General features: G+C 59.9%; 2 protein-coding genes across 2 annotated transcripts; one reads left to right on the top strand and one right to left on the bottom strand.

Annotated features, from left to right (window-relative positions):
• The first annotated feature begins 1,313 nt into the window (after positions 1–1,313).
• Positions 1,314–5,591, top strand: CDK5 (cyclin dependent kinase 5). Its single transcript, XM_045496176.1, has 12 exons — positions 1,314–1,445; positions 2,104–2,192; positions 2,285–2,352; positions 2,521–2,581; positions 2,681–2,737; positions 3,468–3,563; positions 3,715–3,789; positions 3,954–4,050; positions 4,220–4,289; positions 4,945–5,005; positions 5,107–5,187; positions 5,314–5,591. Exons 1-12 carry the CDS (start codon positions 1,409–1,411, stop codon positions 5,437–5,439), a joined length of 918 nt encoding a protein of 305 aa, XP_045352132.1. The 5' UTR covers positions 1,314–1,408; the 3' UTR covers positions 5,440–5,591.
• A 1,030-nt stretch (positions 5,592–6,621) lies between these two features.
• On the bottom strand, positions 6,622–11,786 carry ASIC3 (acid sensing ion channel subunit 3). Its single transcript, XM_045496174.1, is given in 14 exon segments — positions 6,622–6,802; positions 6,935–6,993; positions 7,165–7,236; positions 7,334–7,413; positions 7,550–7,641; positions 7,944–8,091; positions 8,193–8,249; positions 8,342–8,429; positions 8,432–8,542; positions 8,699–8,826; positions 9,047–9,197; positions 9,937–10,077; positions 10,079–10,532; positions 11,160–11,786. Coding segments are annotated over 13 exon segments (1,599 nt in total). The 5' UTR covers positions 10,472–10,532; positions 11,160–11,786; the 3' UTR covers positions 6,622–6,723.
• Between the last annotated feature and the right edge of the window lie 560 nt (positions 11,787–12,346).

Here is a 12,346-nt window from a genome sequence, read left to right as displayed (position 1 = left end):
GGGTGATTGCTGCTGGAGGTTGGATTCCCATTACCCTGAGCTGACCTAGACTTTTCGAACCGGGTACTTGTGCCTCCGAGAGATTTCCCTGCGGCGACCTCCCTCCTCGAACCCTATTATAATCATCCCCTGCCATTAAAGATCGCTCTGTGTATTTCTGGTTTTTCTCAACTCGATGATAAATTCTTCCAGAGGAGGAGTACACTTTTCTTTTTAAAATTTTTATATTTTTTAGTATGCCACCAGGTGAAGCACGGCATTGTGTTTGCCGAAAACGGTCTGGTCTAAACGAGTTAATTAACAAATGTTTAGCACCAACTATGGTGTGGGTGCCGAGGAGTGCTGTTTGGGGCCGTTTTTGTCCAGTTCACAGCCCTCAAGAATGCAATCATGAGACAATTAGAGAGGAGAGCAAGAAAATCTATAATCAACTCCTTAAGGGATGAGGTCAAGGCTGCCGCAAGTATAGCATCTGTCTGTGCTTCTGTCTGTTGAGGGCGGTAGCCGACCTGCCAGTCCTTGGCCACACCCTGGTTGACTCCGGTGGGCCCGGGCTCTCCAGACTGGCATGGGGGGTGGGGGGGGGGGGACTCCCAGTGTTCCAGCCAGCTTGCCTTGGGGTGTCACAGTGTAGCGAACGGCTGGAGTCGGGTGGGCTCCGAGACGACACACGGGGCCGAGGGCAGAGAGGGGTCTCTGGCGTAAGTTAAATCCAGGGGCACACCTGCCTCTCTTCCCAGCCTTGTGGTTCAGCTGGTCCCTGTGAAGTCATCACCAAAACATGGCTCGGAGCCATTCCCCAATCAATCCTGAGGTCTCCAGATGGCTTGGGGAGAGGTGGAAATCCGTAGCGCGATTGTCAGGAGGTCGTTGGAACCTCGACACCATCAGTCACGTCAGAGCGCAGCTATCCGGGCCGGGGATGCAGGCCGCCAAACCCCAAACCCCAGAGAGCGCCCCACCCCCACCCTACTGCATTCTGGATGTGTAGTCCCAGAGAAACACTTTTCAAAAGAAGGTTGTGATCACAGAAAGGAATAACAAGAGCAGGGCACACTGGGAGCTGTGGCGCGACGGCTGTGAGGCCCGGAAAGCGGACACGCGATGCTTCCTGGGACTTGAAGTCCAAGGTTTTCCTCCGCGGTCGAACCGGGGTCCCGGGAAGCGAGTGCTGCAGAGAACCTTCGCGCAGCCTGCTGGGAGTTGTAGTCTTTTTGTTGCCTAATGCCCGGGACATTGCTGGGAAACCTGCGTCTCCTTAGTACTACACGGCCCAGAAGCCCTTGCGCAGGCGGGGTGGGGGGGGGGGAGGCGGGGCAGGGCCGGAGGCTGGGGTGCCGCCTCCTCTGCAACGCCGGGGCCGGAGTCTTAGAACCCAGGGCCCGTAGGGGTCCCCGCGGCTGCCGCGATGCAGAAATACGAGAAACTCGAGAAGATTGGGGAAGGTAATGGGACTACGAGATGTTCCTGCAAGATCTTCCTCTACAGACCCTTCAGCATTCCTTGCAGCCTGGCTCCTCTACCGTCAGCAATACCCACAGGCTCCGACCTCAGCCCCGACTGCAGCCCTGGCCCCGAGCTCCACACTCCTTGCGGACACCTGTCCTTCCCGTTAGCATTTCCCGCAGACGCCCCTTCCCAACCTTAGCACTTCCTGGAGACCCACCTGCCGACCTTAACACTTCCTGCATCTTCCACCCGTAGCCTCAGCACCATTTGCAAAACCTCACCCAGCCCCAGCCTCAGTTCTCGATGCAGACCTCCAACCTCAACATTTCTGCCGACCCCCCACTTTTCTCCCAGACCTGCCCACCATCCCCAGACCCTCCGGAAGCACCGCCTTTATTATAGACCTCCTTACCCTCGCAGCCACAGCCTATCCCTGCTGCAGACACGCGTGAGCCATCTATCTACAGGCACCTTCTCTGCCCCTTCGTCACTTACAAAGCTCTGCAAATGCTGAGCCTTTCACCCTCAATCTCTTCCCTTACTCGTCCAGACATCAGAAATAGCGCACACCTGCGTTGCCTGCTCTCCTGACAGGGACTTCCTGGGGTGGGAAGGGTGTCCCATCTTTACCCTCGCCCCCGACCTTTCCTGTAGGCACCTATGGAACAGTATTCAAGGCCAAAAACCGAGAGACCCATGAGATTGTGGCTCTGAAACGGGTGAGGCTGGATGACGATGATGAGGTAGGACTGGGACATCAGGGCTAGGGAGGGGGTTGAGGGCCCAGGTTGGGTGGGATGTGACTGTTGCCCGCCCGGCCCCCTCCCATGTGTAGGGAGTGCCGAGCTCAGCCCTTCGGGAAATCTGCCTACTCAAAGAGCTGAAGCACAAGAACATCGTCAGGTGTGTAGATGGGCAGGGTCCTCCTTGCCTGTGTGGTCAGTTGGAGGAGGGGGGCTTCAGAGATGGGCTGGGCTGATGCTGGGACCAGGGTTGGGCTGATACAGATCCCTTGGGGACCTGAGGCTGAAACTCGTGGACCTGCCCCGCTGAGTCCTCCCTCCTCCCTAGGCTTCATGACGTCCTGCATAGCGACAAGAAGCTGACTTTGGTTTTTGAGTTCTGTGACCAGGTGACAGGGGGACTTGGGGGCCAGTAGCCTTGGGGGAGGGTATAGGGGCCCAGACTGAGGTTAAACTCTGTCACGTTCCCCACCCCCATCCCTTTATAGGACCTTAAGAAGTATTTCGACAGCTGCAATGGTGACCTAGATCCTGAAATTGTAAAGGTGAGGGGCTAGTGTCCTGGAGACTCACTGAGGCCAAGTGGCACTCTGTCTTCAGCGTATGCACTCTCTGAGCACCAAGTTCAGGGCCTGAGCGGGGACACGCTGGGGTGTCGGAATGAGAAAACCCTGTCTCTAACCCTCCAGGAGCTTTCTGTCTGAGCAAGCATCTTGACATGGTCTCTTTGATCTGACAGTAATACTTTGATATCAGTGATACGATTTGCATTTGAGAGACGAGGAAATGAGAGTCAGAGAGATACGTTCGTTCACTCATTCATTCATTCATTCATTCATTCATTCAACAAACACCTATTGGATGCTTTGCTATGTGCCAGGCACTGTGCTAGGCCCGAGTGCCTGGCCCCAGTCCCAGGGGAAGCAGCGCTGAATGATAATACGGCACAGCATATATGTTGATGGCTACAAAGGGTGTGCTTACCTAAGGCCAGTTAGGGGAGAGATCAGAATGGGAGGGGGGGAAGGCCCACCAGGCTGTAAGTTCTAGAAGGGTGGGGAGCAGGGCCCCCACATATATACCTATATATATGGGTATATAATACCTACCACCGTACAAAGCAGGTCCTCCGTAGCGAAGCGATGAGGTGGCTGAAAGGTGGGTGGGGTTTTGAGGCTAGCAGAGGGTGAAGAGGGGAATGTGACCCACTGCTGGGTGCAGCTTCCTTCCAGAAGGTCTGATGCTCTCCCCCCGCCACCCCTCTCCACCCCACAGTCCTTCCTCTTCCAGCTGCTGAAAGGCCTGGGATTCTGTCACAGCCGCAATGTACTGCACAGGGACCTGAAGCCCCAGAACCTGCTGATAAACAGGGTACCTCCTGGGGAGAAGGTGGGAGGTCAGGGAGGCTGTAGTCACTGGCTGGCACAAGTGATGGGGGGAGCTGGGCTGGGAGGCAGAAGAAGGAGGCCTGCCCTGGGACTGTTGAAAACCCCTCTCAAAGTCCCTTTCCATCTCCACTCAGAACGGGGAGCTGAAATTGGCCGATTTTGGCTTGGCTCGAGCCTTTGGGATCCCAGTTCGCTGTTACTCGGCTGAGGTGAGCTGGAGGGGGGGTGGGAGATGGGGGTGAGGGAGGGGGTCCCCTCTGAGCATCTTTCCGTCTCCTACTCCAGGTCCCACACAATTGTTTCCCCTCCTCACCGAGCCCCTCCTCCCCAGTCCTCTAAGCAGGGGGGTCGCTGTGGGTGGGGTCTTCTCCAGGTGGTCACGCTGTGGTACCGCCCACCGGATGTCCTCTTTGGGGCCAAGCTGTACTCCACATCCATCGACATGTGGTCGGCCGGCTGCATCTTTGCAGGTGACGTGCCTGGGGGTCTGCGGAGCCACTGTCTCTCCCATCTGAGTGGACAGATCGGGTCTGGAGTGGCCCCTCTGGGGAAGGGAGTGAGGCGCTTGGGGCTGGGGATAGGACACACAGAGGGTGCCATGGGAATGAGGGGTTCTTCATACCCCACTGCACCCCCTAGAGCTGGCCAACGCGGGGCGGCCTCTTTTCCCGGGCAATGACGTAGACGACCAGTTGAAGAGAATCTTCCGATATCCTTCGACATTTCGCTTTGCCTCGAGCTCTCTGAAGGGGAGTCAGAGGGGGCACCTGGCAGGCTCGGTCGGTAGAGCGTGCGACTCTTGACCACGGGGGTCACGAGTTTGAGCCCCACGTTGGGTGTAGAGTTTAATTTTAAAAACATGAAGGGGAGTAAGGAGCCTGTGGAGCGCAGAGTGCATGGGCTGGGCCAGGAGAGGGGGTGGCTTTGGGCGAGGGGATGGAGGGCGGACACCCCGGTAGGGCAGGGTTGAAGCTGTCTGCTGGAGAGTGTGTGACCTGTGACAAGGAGGGCTCACTTGGGGGAGTAGCCGTGAGCGTGTTCCTCCAGCTGAGAAGTGAATCCTTAGGACGCAGGAGCCAAAAGCAGCGGGGGGGGGGGGGGGGGGTAGATGTGGGAGTAGGAGAAGGCCGACTGGTTCATCAGCAACAGACATCGGGGTTTATTTAGGTCAGAGGAGTGAGCGTTTGTAAAGTGCCTAGCGCGCCCCGGGAACACCCTGCACGCGCCCCGGGAACACCTCTGTCATGAGCGGTGGGATAAAGTGAGGGGTGTGGAGGTGGGTATATGAGAACCCCCGCCCCCAGGAGGGGAAGAGCCCCTCGCCCGCCCCTTTCCACCTGAGTGATCCTTGACCCCGTGGACACGCTTCTGGGGACACCAACCGAGGAGCAGTGGCCTGCCATGACCAAGCTGCCAGACTATAAGGTGTGACGGGGAACAGCGGGGGTCCCTTTTGCTTCCCAGCTGCAGCAGCCTCCGGGCCCCCACACGCTGGTCTGACTCTCCCTGCACCCCCACCCCCACAGCCCTACCCGATGTACCCGGCCACAACGTCCCTGGTGAATGTCGTACCCAAGCTCAATGCCACAGGGAGGGACCTTCTACAGGTGACCGAGGGCAGGGGCCGAGGGTGGGATCCAGACACTTGTCAGGAGGTCTAGGGGAGGCTGGGGCGGGAGGCAGTTAACCCAGCCTGAACCCGCCTTTCTTCGCGCCTTTCTTCGCGCCTTCAGAACCTCCTGAAATGTAACCCCGTCCAGCGCATCTCGGCAGAGGAAGCCCTGCAACACCCCTACTTCTCCGACTTCTGCCCCCGTAGGCTCCAGGACCTTGGCTGGGCTGGGGCCTGGCCTATTTAAGCCCCCTCCCGGGAGGGGAGGAAAAGCCAGGGGTGCACGGGGTGCTGAGCTCCAGCTGTGCTGGGCCCGGCCGGGGTGGGGGTGCCCCGGCCCGTGTTCTTCGCTCCCTCCATGGACTTTATTTAATTTCATAAATTGGCTCCTTTCCCACAGTCTGGCTGATGTGGTAGAGTGGCTCTGAGAGGCGGGTGGGCTTGGGCAGGGGTCTCTGTTTTACTGCCCTCTCCGGCCTTGCTTCTGGCTCAGACCCAGCCCAGTGGTCCAGCCTTTGCTCCACTACTCTGAGTGGCCTGACACTTGGGGGCTGTGGGCACCGCCCCCCACCCTGACGGCTGGGCTCGGGGCAGTACCACCCCCGCACATGTGTTTATGCTGGCAGCCAGTGTCAGAGTAAGGATGGGCCTGCACCAGAATGGGGAGAAAAGGGCGGGGCCTTTCTTCACGGCTCTCCATACCCCACGTGTACCTCCCCATCTTTCCCTTCATCCCCACCCCCCATACCCAGGCTGATAGGCTGGGACAGCAGGGATCCAAAGATGCGGTTAGACGAGGAACATCCCTTCCCCTGCTCCCTTGTCAGTTTTCCAATATTTGAGGTACAGAGAAAGAGCAGGGATGGGGCTGTAGCTGGGGCCAGGATGTCTTCTTACTGGCAGGAGTGGGAAGGGAAGGCCTCCCTCCACCATCTCAAGCTGGGACCTTCTGCTCTTTGGGAAGGTTGGAGACGCAGAGCAGTTCCCATGGAGACAGGTGGTGTGCTGGTGCTTGGTCCCAAGTGTGAGAAAAGAGTCATGATCTAAGGCGGACAGCAGCTTGTGTTCTTGGAAGTGGCCACACACCCTCTGTCCTCTCCCTGCCCCCCACTTCTTGCCAGGCTGTGGGTCAGAGCCTTCTTCAACTATTCCCTTGTGTGCCCCGAACATAACTGTCCTCCCACTGAGTCCTCTTTGCCTTGATACCTGGCTTTGGGCTCCTTTCTCTCTGAGATGTCATGTCGATAAACTCCTTCATGCTGAGGTGCAACAGGAGGACGCCCTCTCACTACTCTTTTCGCCCAGAGAGATTTGTGGTGGTTGACTGGGACCCACCTGCATTTCAGATGCCGTCCACTGGAGGTTGGTGGGCGGAGGTCTTCTTTGACCTTAGCCTGACTAGTCTGGCTGTGAGAGAAACAGCTGAGGCTGACGCACTAGAACTTTATTTGGGGTGAAGAGGGCAGAGACATGTGCAGGCTGGGCCCATCCAAGATGTCAAGGTGCAGCCCGAAAGACACAGATGCCGGGTCTAGAGCCGTGTGACGAGGTAGCAGGTGCGGTGGGAGGCAGACAGAGTCTTGGTGACGGCACAGGGAGGGGTGGGGGGCCTGGTGAGACCCAGACCACTGCGCTGGGACAGGAGGCCTTGTTCCCACTGCCCTCCCCTCCTGAACCTCGGTGTCACCCCCTAGACTGGACCTGCCCCTCCTCCCTTGAAATAGGGAGCCATTTCTTGTTACCTGGGGCCCAGGCAGAGGTGGGGAACTTGGGTTCCATGGCTGCCCAGCCCTTCCTGAAGCTGTGGGAGGAGGGAGAGGGTCAGAGGTGGGGAGGAGTCCTCCCTCCCAGGACCAGCCAAAGTCACTGCACGCTCCTCCCCCACCATTCTTTCCTCAGCTGGGTAGGGATGGCGTTCTAGGCTTCAGGGGAAGACATTGGAGATGGCAAAGAAGGAAGAAGGGTTTGTTACCAGATTGGTGCTAGAGTGCCTTTGGGAGTGCTTCCGGTTCCAGAAGTATCCCAGGACCCTGTCTTGGAACACCTGGGGGCAAGCAGTGGGGGAAGTGGCCATTGCACACCTTCTCCTGGATCTTATGCACTGATTCCTTCCCCCTCCCCCAGCTGGGGCTCAGGCCCACCTCACAGAGGTAGTCCAGGATCTCAAGGATGGTGAGCAGGCTGGCCCCGATGAACAGCCCCATCTGGCCCCCAATGTCGCCTGTGGAGACCAGGTTACCCATCAGCTCACAGCCACCTACCAAGCCCACACCTCCCCAGACTTCTGGATGACCTGGATGCGCGTGCGCGCGCGCGCGCGCACACACACACACACACACACACACACACACACACACCAAGCAGTTCCGACACTTCATAGGCCTTTTTCTGCTCCACGGTCTCATAGTTGAGGGCCTCAAAGAAGATGTCCAGCACGAGCACGTTCTCTCTGGAGGAAAAGAGGCCAAGAAAGCTCGCTGGACACCCCCAGGTGATAGCTGCGGGCAGGAGAGAGGTGCGCGATCTCCCGTCTGTGACTCCTCTTAAGAGCCCCGGGACGGGTGTCACGGCCCCGTTTGCAGAAGAGATGCTATCACAAAGGTTAAACAGCTTGGCCAGAGTCCCAGGAGCCCCGCGATGATGTACAAGCTGGGCTTGCACCCGGGTGTGCACACGAAGGCTCGCCCGCGGGAGGGTGCCCCCGCCCTTCCCCCCACCCTGCCCCGTCTGGTCCCGGGTTGCCCGACTCACACGATGTAGGCCTCGCTGCGGTTGTGTTTCCGGGCCAGGTAGCGGGCGGCGGCGCGGCTTGGGATCCGCACCATGGAGAGCTCCTTGGCGTAGCGCGTGCTGGCGCAGGGGTTGGGGCAGGTGCACGCGTCCTTCCGCAGCATGGCGTCTAAGGGCCACCACGGTCACCTGAGTCAGGGCCACCCGGCCGGCGAGTCCGGGAGCCGGAGCCGAGCGGGGGTGGGGACGCGGGGGAGGTCTGCCCCTTACCCAGCGCCGGGTCCGCGCAGTCCTTGTATTGCTGGGGGCTGCACACTGGCGCCCCGCCTGGCGTGGTGAGGGAGGAGACCGCTTCAGGAGCAGCTCCCAGGCCCCTTCGCCGTACCTGGACCCCGCCTCCGCCCCCACCAGCTCCTTACCTGGCATATGCATCATTCGGCAGCCACACTTCCGAGCCACATAGCGGGCCTCACAGGCCAGGCGACACCCCATCAGACTATAGGGGCTTGGGGGCCTGGGCTGGGGCTGGGAGGACCTAGGGGACCAGAAGGTTCCGGCTCAAAGTCGGGGTCCAGAGGTGCGGAGCTGCAGTCACCCCAGGGTGGTGGCAGGAAGCTCAGCTGTAGTTGGTCGGGTTAAGGAGGCTTCGGGGAGAAGTGGGGCGGCCAGGTGCAGTGTGAGTGGTCACCGAGACGGCATGCTGAGGGCTGGAGGCCCCTGGGATGGTCTGAGATGTTGTGGCTGAAGGAGGGGGTTGGAAAAACCCGTGAGGATACTCGCTGTTGCTGGCAGGACACGAAGGTCTGGTAGCCGGGGGCTGCCCCGAAGCCCAGCTGGTCGATGGTGGGCGGCTCCTCCTGGCTGTGGATCTGCACTCGGACCCCCACCTCGAACGGGGTCTCCTCTGCAGGGGAAAGGGGGACCCTGACGCCTGTGTCCCAGGAGCCCCCCTGCTGCAGACGGCTCGCCCCAGGACTGTGACTGGCCAACCCTGCCCACCCCCCTCCCCCTTCACAGGAGAAGATGTACTCCTCTGGGGCCCTTCCTAGAGCCTCCTCTCCTTCCCAGAGCCTTTTGTACACCATCTCTGCCACCCCTCCAGCCTGACACGGGTGCCCCCATACCCATGTCCCTCCACACGGGCAGATACTCATCCTGCTGCACATCCAGCATGATTTCCAGCCCGTTGCCCATGCCGCCCTTGGGAGTGGTGAGCAGTTCTGCCCCATCCGCGCCGGAGTTAAAGGTGTAGCACTGACCCATCCGGGTGAAGATCTGTGGGTGAGCAGACGGGGGACAGACCTCACCAGGGGACAAGGAGCCCGGCCAGCTCTTTCCCCCAGGCAAACATGAGACCTCTCCCCTCCCCATCCTCTATGTGGTCTCTTTGAACATGGAACCCACATCTCAGTGCCCCCGGCCCCTCCCACTAACCAGCACAGCTAGTTGGACCCTGTGGGCTCCCATCACCGCAGCCCCTCCTCCCCCTTCCTCAGCCGCCCAGCCCCCCAGCCCAGGGCACAGCCTGTGGGACAAGTGTGTCTTCAGAGAATGGCAAGAAAGGAAGTGGGTCTCAGTTGCCCTCCTCCAGGACTGGCAGAATGTTGGAGAGGCAGAGGGAAGACAAGCCCACTCCCCCAGGCGGGAGAGCGTTCTGCTCTAGAACGGCCCCACTAGATTCCCCCCAGGCCCCAGGGGCAGGGGCTCCACAGACCAGAGCTCGGGCCCAGAGCCAGCCCCAGTGAGTGCCCTGTGCTGGAAGGCATGACCTTGTACATTGCAGTCCAGCTGTATGGCAGGCAGGGGTCCCCAAGGAGGGCCGTCTCTTGGGCTGGACAGAAAGGCACTGGTGGGGTGTGGAGCCCATCGCCCGGCTGGGAAGGAAAGGATCCCCGGCACAGGTGTGAAGGTCCCCTAGCTTAGGAGGAGCCTGGGCCAGCAGGGCTGGGGGAATTGCAGGTCCTGGGCAGGGACTGGCCGGGTCCCTGGTAGGCCGGGCCGGCAGCCAGCTCACCACGGTGAAGTTCTCGGGACCGCACGGCCAGCCTCTGTAGCGGCAATCCAGCAGCATTTCCTCCAGGGCGTGCCCGGCCCTGGCGTACAGTCGAGCCATGTCGAAGGTGGGACTGGGCATGAAGCCGGGGGGCGCGGGGGGGCCGGCCCAGGGCGCGCAGGAAGGCGGCATGCTCAGCGGGCTCCACACCCAGCAGCGCGGGCCCGGCCCAGTGCAGGTCGTTGGGCGTGAGGCGCGAGCGGCGCAGTGGGTTGATGTTGCACAGGGTGATGGCGGGGAAGGTGAGCCGGTGGCTTTCGCGCTCGTCCAGGGCTGTCTCATGGTGGAACTCCCCGTAGTAGCGCACCCTCTCAGCCACCTGGTAGAGGAAGGCGGCCAGCGACAGGAGCACGGCTGCGGCCCAGAGCCCTCGGCGAGGCGTCAGGCCCCCAGGGCCGAAGACGTGGCCCAGCCCATGCATCGTGCAGCTGCTGGCGAACACGCGGATGTCCGAAGCTGGCCGCCGGGCCTCCTCTGGCCCAGGATGGGGCTTCATGGCTGAGGTCCAGGGTGGGGGACACTGAGAGGGCTGGGGTTTAGCGATCAGGCTGCAGGGACTTGAAGAGAGGAAAGAGGGTCAGTCCGAGGACTGGGAGGGACTGAGGATTTGGGGGGCCGGGCAGGGGTCACTGCAGGGAAGGAGGGGAGGAGAGAGTGGGGAGAGGGGCCCAAACCAAGAAGCGGGAAGGCACTGGTCAGGCAGGTTCGGCTTGGCTGTCTCGAAGGAACCAGCCAGGGCTCCACTAGGCTCAGCGCAGGGCCGGGGGCTCGGCAGGAGAGGCCAGGTAGGGCGCAGCCGACTTGGGAGGCAGGGGCCGCTCTGCTGGAGGCTGCTCTGCGGAGCCAGGGCTGCCGCAGAGGATTGGGTTTCAGCAGTGAGGGGGCAAGGGGGCCCGCAGAGCAGTCTGGGGGGGGGGGCAGGGAAGGTCCCTGGGGCCCCAGGCTGAGCCATTAGTGCAGCGTGTTGGGGGGGAGGGGCGTGGCTGTGGAGGCCAGAGGCGCCAGCGGAAAACCACAGCAATCCCGGGTAGGGCTTGAAGGGAGTCTGGAGAGATGTCGGGGCTGGGGGTGCCTTAATGGCCCTCTAGGTTCCCAGCTGCGGCCCTTGCGGTTGGGTGGAGGGTCAGTTGCTGACCCTCGGCCCGGTCCCTCTCTCCTTTTGTCTCTCCTCCCTTCCCACTAACCTCACTTGGGATAATTTGCTCCTTCACAAAGAGAGGAGTTGGCTCTTGACCAGGCTGGAAAGTGGTGGGAAGTTTGGCGTCGGCAGATTCGAGCCCCCAGCAGCCTACGCCGCGTGGCCAGAGTCTCTGCAGGTCTCAAGTCCCGGAGTGGTCTGAGTGTCCTCTTCCCACCTCCCCACGCTGAGGCCTCCTGAGAGGCTGGCCTCTGCCACAGTGACTGCGGCACTCTCCGGGGGAACACGGGTGCCCTAGAATTTCACTTTTTTTTTTTTTTTTTTTCACTTAAAAACATTCTGGAGACTGGAATTATCTCGTACCTGGAAAGCTTCCCCATTTTTTAAATGGATGCATTCTATTCCACTATGTGGGCGGACCAAGTTTTATCTACTCACACTCCCACTGATGAACAATGGGTTTCCAGTCTTCCATTGTAAACAATGGTGCTCTCAATACCATTGCATGGTTGTAAATTCCCAGAAATAGAACTGCTGGGTCAAGAGGCAGCTGAATGGATAATTTGGTAGATATCACAAAACTCCCCACTGTGGGAATTCTACCATTTTGCACACCTGTATCATGGTGGGCAGTGTGCCTGTTTTGCAGGAGTGGGCGGGGCGGGGTTTTTGTTTTTTAATTTTTAAATGTTTATTTATTTCTGAGAGAGAGGGAGAAAGGGTGAGCAGGGGAGGGGAGACACACAGAGAGGGGGAGTCACAGAAACCGGAGCAGGCTCCAGGCTCTGAGCGATCAGCACAGAGCCCGATGAAGGGCTCGAACTCACAAACCATGAGATCATGACCTGAGCCGAAGTTGGACGCTTAACTGATTGAGCCACCCAGGTGCCCCTCTTCTCCTTCTTCTTTTTTTTTTAAGTAGACTCCGTGCCTAACATGGGGCTTGAACTCATGACGCTGAGATCAAAAGTCACATGTTCTACCCACGGAGCCAGCTGGGTGCCCCTGCAGGGGGGCTTTTCTAAAGGAAGAGATACAGTGCCCCGACCCAGCTGGGGGCCCCGGGCCACAGTGCCCAGCATGGCATGGCAATGCCAGCCTTGAGAGGGCAGAGCTGGTACATTTGACTGAAGACGCTGCCGATGATCCAGAGGAGACGATGGGGCGGCCAGGGCAGGACTCCCAGCAGCTGGAGCAGACAGACACCTCCAGGAAGTAGAGCGGCAGTCCGAA

Source organism: Leopardus geoffroyi, chromosome A2 (genome assembly GCF_018350155.1).
Source record: "Leopardus geoffroyi isolate Oge1 chromosome A2, O.geoffroyi_Oge1_pat1.0, whole genome shotgun sequence".
Taxonomy (NCBI): Eukaryota; Metazoa; Chordata; class Mammalia; order Carnivora; family Felidae; genus Leopardus; species Leopardus geoffroyi.
Note: the sequence above shows the minus strand (reverse complement) of the source record. Positions and strands in the feature narration are given on the sequence as shown.